We start from the raw sequence: 19254 nt of genomic DNA on the forward strand, positions 1-19254 counted from the left end.
TGGGCTGCCCCCACCTGCCCCTCCCCTGCTTCTTTGTACTTGAGTGCTCTTCCTGCCCTTTGGGGTTCCGTGACTGCTGACTAGCCCCATGTGAAACCTGTGATCCCTGTGTCCGTGGAGGTCTGGCCCGAGAGGCCTCTGTGTGTCTCGACCACCGTAAGCAGGGACAGGAGTGCCTTCTCTCTTCCCTGAGACCACCCTGGCGGCGGTGGGATCCCGCCTGGCCTCTCTCCTGAACTGGTGGCTTTTGTTCTCACGCCCTTGGAGTTCTTTGGGGCCATCAGACGGTTAGGGCTGTGACTTTGCATATCTGTCCCATGCACACCGTCCCCTCCTGTCTAAAAGAGCATCAGCCAGCGGGCGTGCAGAGGTTACAGGACAAGTCAGGTAGCTGTGGAAGGCGCTGGGAAGAATTTGGAAGGAAAGCCGTTGAGAGGAAGCTCCCTCGGGTCTGAGGCCTCATGGTTGCACCTCCTGGGCCCCTTTATCCCAAACATGGGGACTTGCATCCCGCGGGCTCGGGACCTTATCCCTCCCCTCTGCTGCGCTGCCTTGCTGGGGGCTCCTCCAGCTTTCAAGGACGGTGCTCTGCAGACGGCGCTGGGCCTGGCCTAGGTCGGGACGGAGGATGACCCGACAGCACCCCCTGGAGGCAGGGTGTGGCCACTACCGCCTCCCGGACCCCCAGACGCAGCTCTGCAGGCCGGACCCCAGGAAGAGCATTTCGGTTTCATGAAAGCAGAGAAGTAGTTCCAGATCGAGATTGGTTTTTCCGCCTAAACTTTTGAACAATCATTTTTTTCAGAATTTAATCAGAACTCTCTTAAAGCATCTGTCTCCACCTGAAAAACCCATATATAAGCTTCAGAGCTAGCAGAACTCTCCCACACGTGGCTGGCCGTGGACACAGAGCTGTCGAGCCGGGTTAGCAAACGGAAAACCTGAACGATCCCAACTGACCGTCGCTTTTCTCTCGTAATGTCCACCTGTGGGTACCTCATGAAGAAACGGGGCTCGCAGACCCAGACGCACATGTGACCCTGACCTGTGACTCACGGGGTCAGGTCTAAGCGCGGAGAGCTTTTGTCCTGGCCTGTGTCTCACAGCCCTTTGCAGGAGCTGGTGGCGTTCTCCGCAGGGGGGCAGACGAGGCCGTGGGTCTGGGGGCCCCTGAGCCGCCACAATGAGGGGTTGAGGAGCTGAGAACGAAAAGGGCCTTCAGATCTCAAACTCACGGTTCAGTGTCTTGTGAACCATTCTGGGAGCTCATTGTCTGCGTAAAGGCTCTGGAGAGGAAGCACCAGACGACAGGAGACAGGCTTCTGCTCTTCCAGAAGGAGAAATGACAGGGTCACCGTCTCTGGAAACCTAGAGAAAAGCCAGAGGACCACCTTCCACGGATGGAGCTGGGGAAGGCGAGAGGCCGGACGGCGCCTGGTTTAGCCATTTCAGCTGCTTGGGGGTCCGTTGGGGTTGCTGCTGTGGACAGAACCCGGGACGGGACAAGGCTGGGGCCCTTCTGCACCTCAGCACCCCCGAGATCCAAGAACACATCGTCCCGCCTGGTGCATGTGAACGGCGACATCAGCCTTGGGCCTTTGGCGTTAAGATTTATCAGCTGGGAGCAGCTCGGAAGCCGGCTGAGGGCCACGGGAGAGCCATGATGGCCCCGGCAGAGGCGCCTTGAGCCGGGTGCTCCTGGAGCTGCTGCCCAGCCTGTGCTCGGTGTGTGCCAGAGCAGGAGCTGATGGCGGCTCCAGTTCCTCCAGCAGCGCAGCCGATCTAGAATCCGGAGTGGGCGGGACGCAAATGGGAGCCCCCGCGGTGCAGGCCTTCACGGGGCCGGACGCCACAGGGAGGCTCAGCATGGACGTCCCGCAAGAGAGAATGGGGACACCTGGCCACAGGCCCGCCGTTCTCCCCTGCGCCAGGGGACAGGCCCCTCCGTCTCAGAGCTCCAGAACTACAGCTCCCCTGGGTCTGCTTCAGGTTGGGGGCGGCAGGTCCTCAGGTTCAGTCCACATGACAGGGTCCTCGGTGGGCGGTCTGGACTGGCCGCGGTGTTACAGGGATCCAGACTATTAACGCATTTGTCCGTTCCCACCGTTTACTGGGCTGGGATGCTCTGGGGTCTCAGAGCCGCACGTCCCAGGTACCGTAACCCGTCTCTGCCGCACGGATCTACGTCGTAAGGAAGAAGTCCCCTCTGGCCAGGTTCCAGATTGGGTGGTGCGTCCAGGGCCTGGGCCCAGGGTAAAGTCAGGCAAGATTAGGGGTCTGCATCTTGGGGAAGTGCCCACCCCGCCCCACCATGGATGGGGGGGGTCAACCATCCCAAACCATCCCAGGAACGTGGAAGGTGGTCATGTGTGCTCTGGGGTATTGTAGTTTGCTGGGCTGGCTTGAGTCCTCAGCTTTTTTTTTTTTTTTTAAAGATTTTATTTATTTACTCGACAGAGATCACAAGTAGGCAGAGAGGCAGGCAGAGAGAGGGGCGGAAGCAGGCTCCCTGATGAGCAGAGAGCCCGATGCGGGGCTCAATCCCAGGACCCTAAGACCACGACCTGAGCAGAAGGCAGAGGCTTTAACTCACTGAGCCACCCAGGCGCCCCAAGTCCTCAGCTTTTTAAAAAACCTCCCTGAGGCTGTACGCAGAGCTGGCACAGGGTGGCCTGCAGCACGGACACCCCCGGCCATACACAGAGCCTGCATCAGCCCCGGGGGGGACACACCCCACCAGCTGGCCGAGAGACCCTAGGGCCCGAGGGGATGACCTCTGCCTGTTGGTTGAGGGTTCCTAGACCCTCGTGTAGAAGCATCCCGTGCAGAAGACTCTGGGGCTTGAGCTCTCCCGTCCATACCCGCTATGGCCTCATCTGGAGCAGGACCACCACGTGCCTGTGTTCCAGATCAGGAAACCGGCGTTGATGAGGGACAGCGCCTTCCTGGCACCGGAGGCTCCACGTCCAGAGCTGTCCCTCTGTGCGGTGTGTCTCAGGGTCACAGGGTCAGAGAATATGGCTCTCACCACATTTCAGGCCCTTGTGCGTCCTCTCTGGGGTCCCGTTCGTCTGTCCCCGTAAGCGTCTGCGTCCCTAGACCGGTGCACGGGACACAGGAGGACGCAGCCGGCCACAGCATGCAGTACACAGTCGGCTTTCCGGTCCTCTGACCGCAGCACTTGCAACTTTCAGCCGGAACGGGCTCAGCGTCCCAGAGTCTGGGGCTCACAAGGAGCCAGAGCTCGCGCGCACTTCGCTCCCGCTGCTCACGGTGGGAGCGGACACGCTCCCAGAGGCGCTGCACCCGATGGAGGCGCCGAGGCCTGGGGTGCCCACACCCAGCTCCTGCGCCCGAGAGCGTCCTCAGAGCAGTGATGAAGTCAGAACAACAGCGTCAGAGCCGGCCCTGGCCCGGGCGGGCTCCGGTGAGGAAAACGCCGCAGGAAGGAGGCTGCGCCCCGCCTCTTCGCTCGGGCCTGGGTTGGCCACCCAGAGCAAACTGGAGCAAGCCCGCACGGCTCACCCCCGGCGCAGGGCCACCGCGTAACCTCTCCACTTGTCCCCGTGACCCCAGACTATGGGACCGAGACACGGACTCCATCGTCCAGATGCCCTCTGGCCTCCGCGCTCACTGACTGCCCGGCTCCTAAGTCCCCGGCGGGGCTGATGCTGACACCAGGCGGCCCGCCAGGGACGGCTGAACGCACAGGCGGTGTGCTGTCTGCCGCGGCGGCCGCCCCACACGTCCACACCTCCGGGGGCCCACATGCTCTGCGGCCGCGTGGACAATACACACGTCCCCGCCCGGAGAGAGCCTTGTCAGCAGCCTGTCCCAGCTCTGTCACTGGGACAGGCTGGGAGCCCTGGCACCCGTGCTCCCATCCGCCGCTCCCCCAAGGCCACGGCCTACAGGCTGACGTCTGGGGTCCGTGGTCTGACCACAGCACTTTGGACTTGGGAATTCGCCTGTTCTTAAAGAAGACCCTCACAGAGTCTGTACCAAGCAGATGACTTAGAGTTTTACGCGTTACAAAGAACGCTCCTTAAGGCTGGAGCCACTGCAGGAAACCTGGGCCTCACCTTGACCTGGGGCCGGAGGACATGTAGGTTTTCCCGAGGCCAGCTGGACACAGACCGGCGGACGTAACTACCCCCATGTGACCAACTCGTGCCTGTCCAGCTTCATTGTTTTCCTGGGTCACACCTGACCTTTCAGTCCCATTTAGACTTGGGTCTTTGGGGCCTTGAACAAACTTCCGTTTGAGCCCGGTGTGTCCCCATGGTGGAGGCTTGTCCGTCTCCCACATACGAGGCTGTGTGCCGCCCGGCTCTGTGCGTGTCCCTGCCCCGTGGTGCCAGGCCGTCCATCCCTCGTCACGTCTGCTTGCTTCTCTGCTACGTCAGCAGCTCCAGAGCCTCACAGAGGCACGGGGTCTGTCTCCCTCCCCAGCCCGTGGAGGGAGTGGCCCCTGGGACACTGGCTGGGGCAGCCGCCCGGGCATCCCAGCAGGGCCAGCCCAGGACCACTCTCAGGGTCCCTCGGCTGGTTCCCCAAGGGCTGCCACTTTGAGTGATGCCGTGGGCCACCTGCCTGCCACTGCTCTAGGGTCCTGACTCCAGAGGTGACGTGCTGAGGGGCCCAGGATTGACAGGAGCCACCAAAGGGCCCAGGTCAGAAGTCGTGCTCTCTGTCCTCAACGTTAGCAAATATGTCAAGCCCCGGGAAACATGGGGTCAGGAACAGTGGGGCTTCAGACACTCCTTCCCCCGGGATGGGGGCCCTCAGCACCCACCCGCCTCCCTCCCTCCTGGGTCAGAGAGCTTCCTGCACAGTCACCCCCCACATTGTGAACACCCCGCCCCGTCTTGTCTGCCCCTCCCCACCGCTGGCCATGTCTGCACGCTCGGTGTGGCCCCCTGGCGTGGGGGGGGTCGTGTCCTGGCACAGAGCGGCCAGTAGGGACCGCCCCAGGGGCCCTGTGTCCACATCCAGGAGGTGACTATTTGGTCAAGAAGACCCCATCCATCTGCATGAGAATATTCCAGAACATTCTCATCCACCAGAAGGAAACCCTATGCCCACGGGTTCAGTGTCTCCCTGCAGAGGAAGACTTCCACAGCTGGGCCGAGTTGTCCACACTTAGATGTCTCTCCAGGGCCCAGCATTGCTCGCGGGGGCACCTAGGGGGTAGCCCGGGGTTTGGAAGGGAGACTGGGGCCTGGAGGGAGATCCGCCACCCAAAAAGAACAAAGTAGAAGAGAACAAGGCGTTATGGGGTCTGGCCTGAGAGGCCTGGAGAACAGGGTGCCCAGGGCCGCGGGGGCCGCAGAGCAGCAGAAATGAGCTTGACAAGCGTGACCAAAGAAACATACAAATGAGGTCATCACGTAAGTGACAGAACAGGAGAGATCTTGGTGGCACAGTGCAGGTCACAGTACATGCGTCGGTGGAGGAAGAAGAGCGGGAACACCAGTGGCCGCGGGGTCTGGGGGAGCCCACCGTGGGGGTCTCTGCTGCGGCTGCAGGTGTGGCCTTGCCTGGGGACCCTGACCGCCCCCCGCAAGTGCACACCGGCCTCGAGAAGACGTTGCCGCTCCAGCCAAGGTGTGTGGAGTCAGGGAATGGATAAATGCTAAGTGGTCACCGGACCCCAGCCTGTGGGGCAGGAGGAGTCGGCACGGTGTGGCCTGGAAGGGGAACGCGGGTTCCTAGAAAACACGCCCCGTATAAAATTGGTGGCATCGGCGGAAACCATCCTGGTGTGTGGACAGGGGTGCCTGGGTGGGGGACGCGCACAGCCCGGCGTGGGAAGGTGCCCGCGGCCTGGGGACGGTCCAGCCGGGATCAGAGCAGGCAAGTAAGGCTTTCACTGGTCTGAAGTCTTGCTTCCTTTCAAAAGAACGAAAGGAGGGAAGTGCCAGCTGCTGATCTCGGTGGTGGGTACAGGACCTCTCCTGGATATCTAAAGCGTAGACTGGCTTGACTAGACCGTCCGTGAGGTTGTCATGCCACCGTTAGGAGCGCTGCAGTCACCCCACACGGCCCTGGCGTGGGCCTAATGCCCGGCGGGCTCTCCTCGGCCTCTGCAGAGCTCCTGCGCAGCGCCGAGAAACTGCGTGCTCAAGCCTTCACGTGGCCGAGAGCAGTGTCGCCGTGCCCGCTGTGAAGTTGCACAGCTGCCCACTGTGCCCAGGACGACGGGCATTTTGAACCGACAGTCCTAGGACGGTGCTGTCCCAGCAGCAGATATCTGGGCGGGGCGGGGATCCAGGGACCCCAGACTGCCAACCTGGAGCTCCCGTGGGGTTGGGGACCGGGCTGTGGCTGGGGTGGTGAGGCACTCCATGGTGCTGAGTGGCTGCCTGGGACAGGGTCCCGAGTTGACGGCGGAATGGTCTGTGTCTGTCCAGGAGCTGGGATGGTGGTGGACTGGGAGCAGGAGACCGGCCTCCTCATGAGCTCAGGGGACGTGCGGATCGTCCGGATCTGGGATACGGACCGGGAGATGAAGGTGCAGGTAACCACAGCCCCCGCCCGGCCTCCCGGCTCTGTTGCCCCCCCCCAGACAGGGCCCTGTCCCAGAGAAGTGAGAGCGGGGGTCGTGGGCCTTCACGCCATCAGGCGCTAATTACCTCTCACGGCCCATTTATCGCGACACTTTGACCCTGTATCACAGCATGATTAAGCCTATGCTAATCCTAATTGTTTCCAAAAGTATTTTACCCATGCAAATTAGGGACTATCAGGAAGCAGCAGAGTGAACACATTTTAAATTGGAATGGTGAATTATTTGCGTGCTTCTTAAAGCATCTTTTATTTCCAGTTTTAATCAGCAGAGCAAGGACAGAATTGGTTTTGACAGAGGCATCCTGGAAGGGGTTGTAGGGCTGCAGACAGCTGGGGACCACCGAGGTTTTGAGTGGTGGTGCTGGCTGTGGCTTGAGGCCCAGGAGCTCCGCCCTCCTGGCCTCCCGCCAAGCCGCCAGGCACACAGGCACCCAGTGGAGGACGACGGGCCCAGGTCGAACTGGAAGGGCTGGGGATGGGGAGCCGACGTGAGGCCGGGACACAGCTGTCCGAGCTGCCACAGCCCGAGCAGAGGCGACCTCCCTCTGCCCTGTGCTCGGGTCCTACAACGGCACGGTCAGCCTGTGTCACGCGTCTGGGGCCCAGAGATGGCCAGTCCCTGCCGCCCTCCAGTGCAGTGGGGACACCTGATGCCGGCAGCCCCTATGCAGGAGCCCGTCCCCTGGCTCTTGTCTTCAGCTCGGCTGCCCGGGGGTCGTCCCTGGCCCCCGGCCCCCGGCCCCCTTCAAGCCTCGGAGCAGGCTGTGTGTCCAGAGGTGCGGCTGCCGCCCTCGTCCTGATGCCTCTTCAACGGACCAGGAGCCACACGTGTGGGATTTCTTCCCCAGGCGCCCGATAGCAGCAAAGCCCTGATGAGGGGAAAGTGCTTTCCTTCTTGTGGTCCCTTTAGTCCCATGCGCTCTCCTACCCAGTGTCCCTGACCCCTGCATTTACTGCCCCAGCAGGAGCCAGGGAGGCAGTTACAGAGGCAGAGCTTCCTAGACCCCTCCTGAACCAATTAGGAGGATCCGCTCCTACCAGAATATGTTTTGTCTTCCTTTGGGGAAAAAGGGAGACACTGGAAAGTTTAATTGGTACCAAAAGCCGGTTCCCAGAGTCCTGTGCTGGCTGCAGCCCTGGGGACGGGGGACTGGCTCTTGGGTGGGTGTGGCCTGACTCACTCGGGTCCCCTGTGGGCCCCTCGGGCTCCCTGGGCCTTCCAAGCCTTCTCTGGTGCAGAAGGCAGGGGTCCCATGCTGGGGTGTTGGCATGACCGGCCGCTGTTGGGGGCCCACACCACAGTCCCTGTGTCCACACCCAGGACATCCCCACGGGCGCTGACAGCTGCGTGACAAGTCTGTCCTGTGACTCCCACCGCTCTCTCATCGTGGCTGGCCTTGGCGATGGCTCCATCCGCGTCTATGACCGGAGGATGGCACTCAGCGAATGGTAATCTGGCCCCCCCCCCGGCCCCAGCACCCTCCAGACAAGGTACTCCTGTTGCTGCCAGGTCTCTGGGCCCAGACAGAGTGAGCCTCCCACAGCCCACTGGGCACCACCCCCCACCAAGGCCACATTTCCACGGCACATGGAGGGGAAAAACCAGCAGGGCAGAGGGCCTGGCAAGATACCGCCCTCCCTGAGCTCAGTTTCCCTCCTGTGCATGGTAGGCGGCCAAGAAGACAGTGTCAGGGAATCCCCGCATGGGCCCTGTGCTGTGCTGAGCGACATGCATGTTGTGGCTGTTCTGGGCTCTGGGGGCAAGTCCTACGCTGGGGGCCAGGTGGAGCCAGGCACGGGGGGCAAGTGCTGTTACCTGTGGGCAGGTGAGGTGCTTGGGTCCAGCCGGTGGTCACTCACCCGGGCCCCACGGCTGATAAATGATAGTGTCGTCTCTGGCCACGGCCTGGCCAGGCCCGGCCTTCAAGGCTGAGGAAGGGGCAAGTGGGCAGGTGCTGGACGTGGAGCTGAAGGAAGCCCGTGGGGCGAACTGCTGGGCGGCTGTTTGCTGCTGAGGCCCTGGTGCTGGGCCTCACGTCCGGCGGGGTCTCCCAGGACAGACCTGAGGCTGGACCGGTGCCGGCTGGGCCCGCACACGCCCTGCAGGTTCTCTGCAGAAGGGTCCCCACAGAGAACAGGCAGCACCCCCAGAAAGCCGCCATCGTGTGTGGGGAGCGGGGTTTCCTTCCGGGCTGGCCGTGAGCACACGGAAACCCGCTCGTGGCGCGCTTTGAAAGGGGGAGTTTTCTCTCCATCAAGACGTCGTCTTGGCTACCCTGAGCAGGCAGTGAAGTCCCAGATTGCCCAGAAAGAGCCGAGGGTCATGGAGTGGCCCTGAGGGTACGGCTGGGGTCCCCTGGTGCTGAGGCAGCGACACGGGCACCCGCGCACCCCAGCTATGACTCGTGGCTTGCCGTGTGCGGCACGTTCTCTGTGCCAGGGGCCTCTGCTTCAGCTGCCCCTTGGTTGGGGTTCTCACTCCTGACCCTTAGTGTCGTGGGCTGGGAGCTGCACGGTGCAAGACCCTGTCCAGGGGCTCTGGGGCGGCTCTGCCGTGCTCCCGACATGACGGCGAAGGGTGGGTGGAGGCCACTGGTCCCCCCAAGCGAGCAGACCCTGAGGGCTTTACATAAACATTCCAAATGAAGTCACACTCTCGGCTTCTTAGCTCCTGTCCGGTGCTGTGTGTGCCAGCGGCCGGCCTGCTGTCCCCCACCCCTGCCCAGGCAGCCTGCTGTCCGCCTCCCCTGCAGCTGGCCGGCCCGCTGTCCCGTCCCCTGCAGCTGGCCAGCCCATTGTCCCCTCCCCCGCCCAGGCCGCTGTCCAGGCTCTGACCCCGTCCTTCCCCCCACCCCCGCAGCCGCGTCATGACGTACCGGGAGCACACGGCCTGGGTGGTGAAGGCCTACCTCCAGAAGCACCCCGAGGGCCACATCATGAGTGTGAGGTAATGAGCACAGAATATTTATGAGACATTTTGCTGTAAAAACATTATTTTCCTCTCCCTTTAAAATATGTCTTTGGTATTTGAACAGCCGGGAAAGGATGGCATTTCCGGGCAGTAATTAACCTGCACTTGGGGACTGGCCAGAAAGGTCAGGGCCTGTGGAAGGGCAGGGACACGTCGGTCCCCCGTTGGAGAGCCTCGCAGCAGCGGCAGGCAGCCGGCTCAGCGGCGGCTGCAGGGTGTGCGCGGGAGGGGGCGGGCGTCTTCCGGCCCTTTCCTGTGGGACCACTGCGTGGGGCGGTCGTCTGCCGTGAATCCATTTCCCCCGCTTACTTGCTTACTTGCCCGTAAGGGACAGCCGATGTCAGTGACCATCACAGAGCCGCCGTTTCTTCAGAGACGCTCTGTCCCTTGTTTGTAGCACATAAACGGGACATAGCTCTTAGAACAACACCGCCAGGGACCAAGGGCACGAAAGATGGCCTCCAGGGGCGACTCGCAGCCTCCCGGCCTCCCGCCCGCCCGCCCCCTCCCATCCTGTAACTGCAGCCCAGCCGCACAGAATCCCATCCGGGCTGCCCGGGAAACCAGTAACTCACGCCCCCGCCCCCGGGCCTCTACTTGCTGCCACGGAGGCAGGGCCTTTCCCAGCTCTGGGGAGGAGGCCGGGGGGCTCGGTGGCAGGCCTGGTCGCCGTGGCCGGTGGGGCGGGCTCCTGCTGTGCTCAGCCGCCTCGCTGGTCACTCAGGGGCCGGCCTTGGCCTTGAGCAGTGCATGCACACCTGGGCCCCTGACCTCGCGAGGCCAGCCCTCGGGGCCGGCCTGCCCCAGCCTCGCCAGCAGCTCTCCTTTCCCGGCAGCGTCAACGGGGACGTACGCTTCTTCGACCCTCGGATGCCCGAGTCTGTGAATGTCCTTCAGATCGTGAAGGGGCTCACGGCCCTCGACATCCACCCCCAAGCAAACCTGATCGCCTGGTAGGTGCCGCCCCTAAGAGAAAATGAGGGGCCTTTGCTGCCCCGACCCCTCAGAGCACCCGAAGTCAGCCCCGGGTGTCCACGTGACCGCAGGCAATACCCCCGGCCTGGGAGCGGGAGCTCTGCGGAGCCACGTCGCTGTGGGATGGCGGGTGGGTGATGGGCGGGCAGGTCAGCCCCGTGTCCGGGATGGTGCCCCAGTGAGAGGACGCGCCTGCCTCCCCCCTGCGCTGAGCTGCCCCCACCACCCCCCCATGCTTCATCCCTGGGCCGGCGGCCAGCTCACCCCTGACCCCCTGTGCGCAGCGGCTCCATGAACCAGTTCACGGCGGTCTACAGTGGGAGCGGGGAGCTGGTCAGCCACATCAAGTACTACGACGGCTTCATGGGCCAGCGCGTCGGCGCCATCAGCTGTCTGGCCTTCCACCCGCACTGGGTCTGTGCCTGCCCGCGCCCGGGCGGAGGGGCCGCAGGGGAGTGCGGGGGGCTCGGGAGGGCTGGGGGGGGCACAGGAGCCGGGGGCAGGGGGGCTACAGCCAGCCCCCACCCACCCCACAGGCGGCGGGCAGGGCACCCTAGGCTTCTTCCTCCCCGTGTCCAAGAACGGCGCAAAACAAGATCTTGTCAGGTCCTCGGCCACCCCAAGCCGCCTCCGGGAGCAGCGCCAGATGCCCCGTCAGCCAGGGAGTCCTGGGCTGCGCAGACAGGAGACAGCCCCCCTTTTCCTGTCACCCTTCGCCTCTGCCCTGATCCCAGCCCTGGAGAAGCTGAGCAGGGAGGAGGCTGCCAGGACACTCTTGCCCGGCCTGTGCTCCCCAGGGAGGGGTGGCCCAGCCCTCACAGTCACTCCCCAAGTGTCTGGGCTCCAACAGAGGCCCCCATGCAGCCCGGGGCTCCGAGACGAATCCCTGCAGGGAGCTGTGGGGAGCCCCCATGTCCTTGTGGTGAGGTGCGGGGCCTCTGCTGAGAGCCACGGCAGGGTGGGGGTGGGGAAGCCCCATGGCGGCCTCCCCACCTCCAGCCCCACCCACCCGCTCACCCGCCCTGCTCTCCCTGCAGCCTCACCTGGCCGTGGGCAGCAATGACTACTACATCTCCGTGTACTCGGTGGAGAAGCGCGCCAGATAGCGGGTGCCCGCCCTGCCAGGCCTCCGTGTGTACATAGTGGACCCGCCGCGCCGCCCTGAACACTGGTCCTGACCTGCTGCTGAGGGCTCCAGGAGGCCCCTCGCTGTCTGTCCGTCCGTCTGTGGTCACTGTCGCGCCCGGGAGCCCAGGGAAGGGGCCTCTGGTGGAGTCCTGCCGTGTGACAGCCCAAGGACGGTCACAGACATCCCAGCACCCTTTCCGTCCTGTTTTGCTTCTGAGATTTTTAAAGAGGGAGACACACTCGTTCTGTTTTGCGAGGGACCCGAGCATTGGCTCCACAAAAACTCCGAGACAGAAGCCAGCTCCCCAGGGCTCGGCCACCCTGGCGGACGGGGGAGCGCTAGCGCTCAGCGTGGGTCTCTGGGCCGCTGCCTGGCCATGAGCCGGCCTGGGCCGCCTCCCCCTGGCTACAAGCTAGCCGGGGCTGTTTTCTGCGCACACGCTCCTGGGGGCATTTCCAAGCACCCCGGGAGGCAGGGGCGTTCGAGAGACAGAGCCGGCGCGCGTACGAGGAGACAGCCCAAGGCCCCTCGCCAGCTGCCAGTCCCTGCCCCACTAGGGGCCTTCGTGGCCAGATGGTGTGAGGACTGTCAGTGCCCCTCCGCCACGCAGCCCACCTTCCCGGCACAGGCCCCTCTCCTCACAGACCCGCTAGCAGAAGGGGCCTGTGGCTTTGGATGGGTGAGGCAGGTCGGTGGCCATTCAGCCACCGTCTTGGGCCACTGGCCCCGCTTCTCTTGAGTGCTGCTGTTCCCCAGGCAGGTGCGGTGACGGTCACCAGGCCTGTGGCCTCCCACACGGGTGTACACGCATGTGCAGAGCCCATGGTTTGCACACCCAAGCCCACACACGAGTGCACACTTGTGCGGTCCTGAGGCCTCCCACCTGCATGGGCGTCACACACGTGCACAGTGCAAGGGCATCTGTGGGTCAGTAGTGGCCCGTCTGCGCCGCCACTCGCTGGTGTCTTGCAGTGAGTAATGCAGAGAAGGTTCTTGGTGACTGCTGGGCGTGGGTCAGGGCGTCTGTACATGTCTGCACACAGGTGTGCGTGTCTTCACGTGTGCACGACCTGGGGCCACGGGGATGGCGTAGCCCCAGGAAGGACAACAGAGAATGTGCTAAGCAATTACAAACAGCGCTTGTAAAACAAAACCACAATGACGATATTCTGAAAAGCATTTTTTCCATTTTCCTTGGGAATCAAGATTATTCGATAGAGGAGTGAGCTGGCTTAACTAATTCTGCCACTACGAGGCCATAATCGTGGGAATGTGAGTCCCCTCGAGCTGTGGCCGGCACTGTGCCTCAGCCAGGGCTGCGTACCCGGGGACCGGGCAGCACCGGCCTTGGCGGCCTGGGGGACCCCCGTGCGCCCCAGGAGCCGGCTCCGGGCCGGGGTCCACGTGGGCTCCCGGGCCGCCGGCACCCGGCCACCGGCTGGGTCGGGAGCAGTAGACTCCGGGCCGAGGAGCGGAGCCGGGCCGTCTGTGCGGACGCAGAACCGCCCGCCCCGGGGCCGGCAGGGGCTTCCCGGGTCCGACGCGAAAGTCCAATCATGGAGTTAACCGGGGCTCCAGAGAGCACGCCCTGAAGGTTCGCTTATCTCTATTTATTTTACCAAATGAGAATTGCGGAGTGAGTGAGAGCAAACGACAGCTGTTCATGACAATAAACAAGTGCAGAGGTGACCGGCTGCGGCCTTGTGGCTTGGGGGCGGGGCCTGGGCGGGCCCTTTGCGCGGCGGGAGCTGAGCCTCTCTTCCCAGGGCCTCCAGCCCCAGTGCGCCCCCTCCCGCGGCCGACTTTAAACCACGCAACCTGCCCTCTCGCAGCCGGAGGGGGCCGCGGGCGGTGCGCCGGCTGCTGCCCCGGTTCCTTCCCGAGGCTCGAGGCTCGGGGGCCAAGTCCGCCTCCCCGTCCTCCCCGCCCTCGGCCCGCGTGCCCCGCAATGACCTGGCTCCACATCGGCCCCGGTTTGCCTCCCACGTGGGGTCGTCGCCCCGACGCTCCCTGGGGTCCGAGGATGCGAGTGGACATGCCTCAAAGCGAGTGGGACATGGAAGGTCCCCCATCCTCCATGGGTGTGGCTTCCTGGACGCCACTTGCGGACGGGCCCTCGTCACTCTGCGGCAGGAAGTGGGGGGACAGGAATTAAGTAACTCGCCCAAAGCCATGGCCATCGGGTGGCGGCAGAACTGGGATCACGACTCAGGCATCCTGACCCCGAGGCCCGCGTGAAGACCTTCACTCCACGGAGGCTGCGGGGTGCTGTGTGGGGCGGGGTGCACCCCAGGTCCACCAGTTATGCACACCAGACCCAAACGGGGGGCGATGGGGAGGTTTAGGTGCACCGGGTGCAGTGAGAGGAGGAGCCGATGCCCCCAGGTCGCACTGCGGCCCTCACAGAAAAGGGGCCACGTGACGCCCAAGACCCAGGGTCCCCATCCTTCCCCGCTGTGGGCCTCCCTGGGAGGAGCTGGCCGGCTTCCTGGAGAAATCACGGCCCACTAAGCCCTGGTTGGTTCTGCTGGGGTGAGGGTTCTGGGGGCTCCGTGTGGGTCCTCGTTCCAGAGGGAATGCTCACACCCCAGCAGCACGGCACCTGGGCCCAGCAACCACAGGAGTGGGCTTGGGCGGACGCAGTCGCGACAGCCGGCCCGTGGGCTGCAGCAAGGAGCTGGCTGGTGTGGAAGAGAGCGGCCAGGTCTTGGGAACAGCACGGTGGGTTCCCCAGATTGATGACACCCCTGTGCTGGCCTCCCGTGGCTGTCGCAGTAGACCACCACGGCCAGGCTTCCGGGACTGCAAATGCCACTGGCTCTGGAGGGGCCCAGAGGGCACTGCATTTCCCTGCCTCTCCCGGCTTCCAGGGCTTCCAGGGTCTGCCGTATCCCCAGCTCCAGGAGCTTCTCGTCACATGACTGACGCTCTCTGCGTCCTCTTCCACTTGTAAGGACCCTAGGGGACAGTCTCCCAACGTCACAGGCAGCTTCTTGGCCTCAGGGCCACCTACATCATTCCCTTGGCCCCTGTCCCCTGGCGTCACGGCCTCCAGACTAGGACACAGACATCCTTAAGGGGCTTTAATCAGCCTACGGCTCCCGCTGTCTGCAGGCTTCAGGGCAAAGACCCCCACCAAGCAGAGCCCGCAAATGCAGGAGACCCTCTGCCAAGAGGAGGTGGATGGCCACGGGAATGGGAAGGGAAGCGTCTGTCCTGCCCTGGGGGGGGGGGCATCAGCCCCGCTCCTGCCCCCCCCCGCCCCGGCCCCCCTGGGGGTGGCCGCGCCTCCATGGGGCAGAGCCTGGAACCCGTGCATCACCTGCTGGGCTCAGCACCGCACAGGGGGAGGGTGGCCGTCGCCATGGAAACCTGGGGGTCTGAGCGCTGCGCTCCTGACCGGGGTGACATTGTTTTCTGCGAGAAAGAAACCCAGCCTTCCCACGTCCGTGCTTCCGCAGAGAAAGTGATATTTTCCCATCAACATCGGTTTTTTCGTCGCCAGGACCTGAGTGCTAACCCGGTGCCCGTAAAAATGAAAGATGGATGCGCGGCGGGACTTGGCCACCGGGGGGCGCCGAGGACCCGCCAAGCGACTCGCCTCCCCTCCCCTGGGCAGGCCCGGTACCCCTCGCCGCGGCGCCCTGGGGGAGGGGACGGGAGCTTCCTCGGGGAGTGGCATGTCGTGGGGTCGTCCTGCTGGGCCACCTGCAGCCACCGAGCCGGGCAGCTGGGTCCGATCTGCTCGGGGCCACCTGAGGACCGTCCGCAGGCTGTCCGCGCCGGGCGCTGACCGCACACACCTGCGCACGGCAGGTGCACAAGCGCGCTCTCCCGTGTCGCGGCCGGCCGCCGCTTGCCCTGCGGGGACACAGCGTGCGGACGGGTGCGGGCAGCCCGCGTGCGCCGGTTCCAGTCTCAGGACAAGCGGCCCTGCGGAGAGTGCGGGGTGGGGGGGATACATTACAGACCGGGGCTGGGGCGCCCTCCCCGTGGCGATTTCCAGCGAGCAGGGACAGCCCCGGCGGACGCACTCTTCTCCGAGTTTTTAGCCGGGGCTTGACATCGGGGCTTCGCTAGGAACTGGGGCCATCAGCTCCCGGCCTGGCAGGTGGCTGGCCTCAGGGCTGAGGAGGGAGCTGGGGAGAGGGTTTCAGGTACTGTCTGGTGCCAGGCCCTCAGCGAATCCCGGGAAACCTGCGGCATTCTACCGATCTCTCCTCTTCAAGAGAAGCCCCTTGGAAATCAATTACAGCCCCCTCTTTCCTCCCGTGAGGGGTGGGATTCATGTCTCCAAGACAGGACCAAGGGCATACGCCCCCCCCCCACCCGCCCACCTCTCCAGCCTGAACATCCTGGGTTAGGGCTGCCCCCAAGGCCCCCGCCTGCCAGGGCCCCACGACCACCCACCTGCACCAGTGAGCAGCCTGCTTGGCCACACAGCCTGGTACATGGGGAGGGGGACAGGGGTCCAGAGGCAGAGGCCCTGCAGGAGAGGGGCCCCGGGGACCATGATGGCCCATCCCCCATCATGCATTCTGAGCCCCACTTTGTCCTAACTGGAGGGTCCAGACCAGGAACCTCCAGCGGCCCCAGCCAGCTCAGAGGGAGCCCCAGCCATGCACAGGACCCCGGGCTCCCCAGGGAAGGGGGGCAGAGGCCAGCAACAGCTAAAACCAAAGGAAGAGGGAACCCCACGTGGGTTTTTCTTTCTTTTTTGCTAAGTATCAGAACTTTCCAGGCTGGGGGAGAAGCAAATGGCACCCCAACAAAGGAGCAGCCCGAAAAAGGCTCCATGTCATGTCGTGAAGGCAGAGCCAGCCCCGCCCACCGTGGCTGTGCGCTCGCGGGCGCGAAGGCCCCGTGGCCATCCATGGCCACACTCCACGGTGATCTCAGCCAGATGAAAAGCCCCGTTGCCTTTTTGCAGAAATGAGAAGGCCGGCCCTCAAAAGCACATGGGAATACAAGGGGCCCTGAAAAGAGCCAGAAAAAACCTGAAGTATTGGTAGTTCCCGGTTTCGAAACTCACTACAAAGCTACGGTGGTCCAAAGGGGGTGCCGAGGTCTTCACGCGCGGTCGCACAGGGTCTCGCCCACGAATGTTCTTGGTCGCGCTGGTCACCACAGCTGAGGGGGGGGGGGACACAGCCCAGGCGTCCACTGATGTCCACATAAACAAAATGTGGTCTCTCCGCACTGGAGCATTTATGCCCAAGCTCTGAAAAGCCAGTGCCGACACCTGCCACAGTGTGGCCAGACGGGGAGAGGACCGACACCGAAGGCCACGTATCGTGTACTTGTTTTTTCATGAAAGATCTGGAGTCGGAAATCCACAGAAACAGAAAGACCGGGGCCACCAGGGGCGGGGCGAGGGGGCGGGGAGTGACTGCTTAACAGGCACGGATGCTTTCCTGGGTGAGGAGAAGGGGCTAGAATGCACAGAGGCAGTGGTCACACGGCGTTGTGAAGGCACCAGATGACTGAATTGTTGACTTTCAGATGGTGAGCTGTGCGTGACGTGACCGTCCCCTCAATGAACAAAATGCCCAGAGGCGAGAGAGTGTGGCTCCCGAAGGGCCTGTGGGCCGGGCTGGGTTTGAATCCAGGCTGCGCCTGCGGGAAACAGGCGCTCCTCTGACTGCATGCGTCCCAAGGGAGAGCGAGGCTGCAGGGACACGCAGGGCCTGTGACGCCGGCACCTGGGGACACGCAGGCGCCGGAGGGGCCGTGAAGCCTGCAGCCCCCGCACCAGGCCCGCAGACGGCCAGCTCTAGAGGAAGCGGTTTGGGGACCGGGCAGCCCCGTGGGACCCCCCCTGCTTCGAGGCCAGCTGGGGACGGGCCCCAAGAGCCCTGGGGGGCAGCAGAGCCGCTTCTGAGCACCGAGTGCAGGGGCGGGTCGTGGAGAGCACCTGCGGTCCCCGGTGCGTCACAAGAGCCCTGCTCGGCCACTCACCACAGGTCCACGGGCGCCCTGGGTGCGAGGAAGCCCAGCGGCCACGCATGAGTGGCCGGCTCCGAGCTCCCTCCGCGGGGCTGCCGTCCAGCTGGCGGCCGGGACAAGGCCCCCGTGCTTCTATGGCCCAGTCTCAGAAGGACCGGGCACTCCGTGATCACTCCGAGAGGCACTGACACCATGTGGGAGCGACACCCAAGGGCCCTGCTGGACCTGTGGACTCTTGCAGCCCCTGCGGCAGCACAGCTGCGGGACAGCCCTGCCCAGCGGCGCCCCTGCGCCGGCACCCATGCTGCCCCCCCCACCACAGGCCCCTTCTCGGCTCTCCCACTCCCAGACACCCTTCCTGAGCCTGAGACCGCAGCACGGGGGTGCAGCGTGACCAGAGGGACTCTGAAGCCAGCCCCGGGGCCCCCCCACCTGCTTCCACCCCGCAGGCCACAGCTTCTAGACACATGTCCGTCCGCTCCCCCCGCCCCTGTGCAGGCCACCACCACTCCCTCCATCCGTCCTCCCACTGAGGCCAGGGCCTCAGAGTCCAGCTCCAGGTCAGGCAGGTGACCGGTCCCTCTGCGCTGGTTTCCCCGTCGCCCCTCACAGCGGTGTAGATGGGCCTGTGTCTGCAGTGATGATCTCCAAAGGAGGAACCGGTGATGAGTGGACAGATGGCGGACCTCTCCCAGCCGGGCAGGCCCAGGGCAGTCCCGGTCCGGGAAGCTCTCTCCTGTAGCCCGGGCTTCTTGGACCCCCCCCACTTCCTGCGAGGACCCCCAGAAGCCACTGCCTGCTGGGTGCCAGGTGCTGGAGTGCTGAGATGCGGGGCGCAGGGCCACTCCGCAGCGGGGCCGGCCGCCAGGCTGTCCTGCAGCGCCGCCGTGTGGCCGCCGCGGGGCTCGCCGCTGCCGCACCGCAGCCGGGCACAGCCTCGAGGCTTTCGGAAAGGCTGTGGACGCCCCTGCGGACCCGCGTCTGTTCCTCTCAACGCCCTAAGAGCCGTGTCTGGACACTTGACCTGCTGCGGTTCTGTCCCCACTCCCGTGGGGCCTGCAGCGGTCAGCGGCAAAGCAAACCCTGCTGGGCCTTGCAGCGTCCCCCCTGCAGCCCCTCCCGGGCCCCCCACTGCAGCCCCTCCCGGGCATACCCTCTGCAGCCCCAACCTCTGGGAGCTGCCACCCTTCGCAGCCCTTCTGAGCACGCATGCCCTGGGGGCTCCCGCAGGCCCTCCCGCGGGGCTGCTCGCGTGGCCACTGTAGCGTCCACACTACGGACGTGGACAAAACACCGGTTCCTGAGTTCACACCCCGCCCAGGGATCTGCCTGGATTTTTCGGACTCGTTCTAGGCTGGTCTTCGGCTCATCCCACATGCTCTGCTGTTTCTATCCGCGCCGCCTTGGTGTGACCCCCGAGGCCCCTGAAAACCTACCGCGCGTGGCCCCGCGTCAGAAGTGCTCCCGCACCGCACCAGCCAGCCCCAGCTCAGCCTCCGCTGGGGCGTCCTGGCCCCACAGCCCACACGCAGGCCGGGCGTGGGACGGCTGGCATCCAGGGACGCCTGGCGTCGGGGGACGGCTGGCATCGGGGGGCACCTGGCGTCCGGGGACACCTGGCGTCGGGGGACAGCTGGCGTCCGGGGACACCTGGCGTCCGGGG

The 19254-nt window shown here is 64.4% G+C and overlaps 1 protein-coding gene across 2 annotated transcripts in view; it reads left to right on the forward strand.

Annotated features, from left to right (window-relative positions):
* Nucleotides 1-13334, forward strand: part of LOC111160429 (regulatory associated protein of MTOR complex 1) — a 339277-nt gene extending 325943 nt beyond the window's left edge. For both annotated transcript variants that reach the window (XM_022523546.1, XM_022523548.1), the window contains 6 exons: nucleotides 6414-6520; nucleotides 7892-8019; nucleotides 9431-9517; nucleotides 10378-10494; nucleotides 10801-10930; nucleotides 11554-13334. In XM_022523546.1, the coding sequence (XP_022379254.1) occupies nucleotides 6414-6520; nucleotides 7892-8019; nucleotides 9431-9517; nucleotides 10378-10494; nucleotides 10801-10930; nucleotides 11554-11622 (638 nt within the window). In that variant the 3' untranslated portion in view covers nucleotides 11623-13334. The remainder of the gene's footprint in view (nucleotides 1-6413; nucleotides 6521-7891; nucleotides 8020-9430; nucleotides 9518-10377; nucleotides 10495-10800; nucleotides 10931-11553) is intronic.
* Nucleotides 13335-19254: the final 5920 nt, after the last annotated feature.

This window comes from Enhydra lutris, unplaced genomic scaffold (genome assembly GCF_002288905.1).
Source record: "Enhydra lutris kenyoni isolate GAN:26980312 unplaced genomic scaffold, ASM228890v2 scaffoldscaffold75, whole genome shotgun sequence".
Classification (NCBI taxonomy): domain Eukaryota; kingdom Metazoa; phylum Chordata; class Mammalia; order Carnivora; family Mustelidae; genus Enhydra; species Enhydra lutris.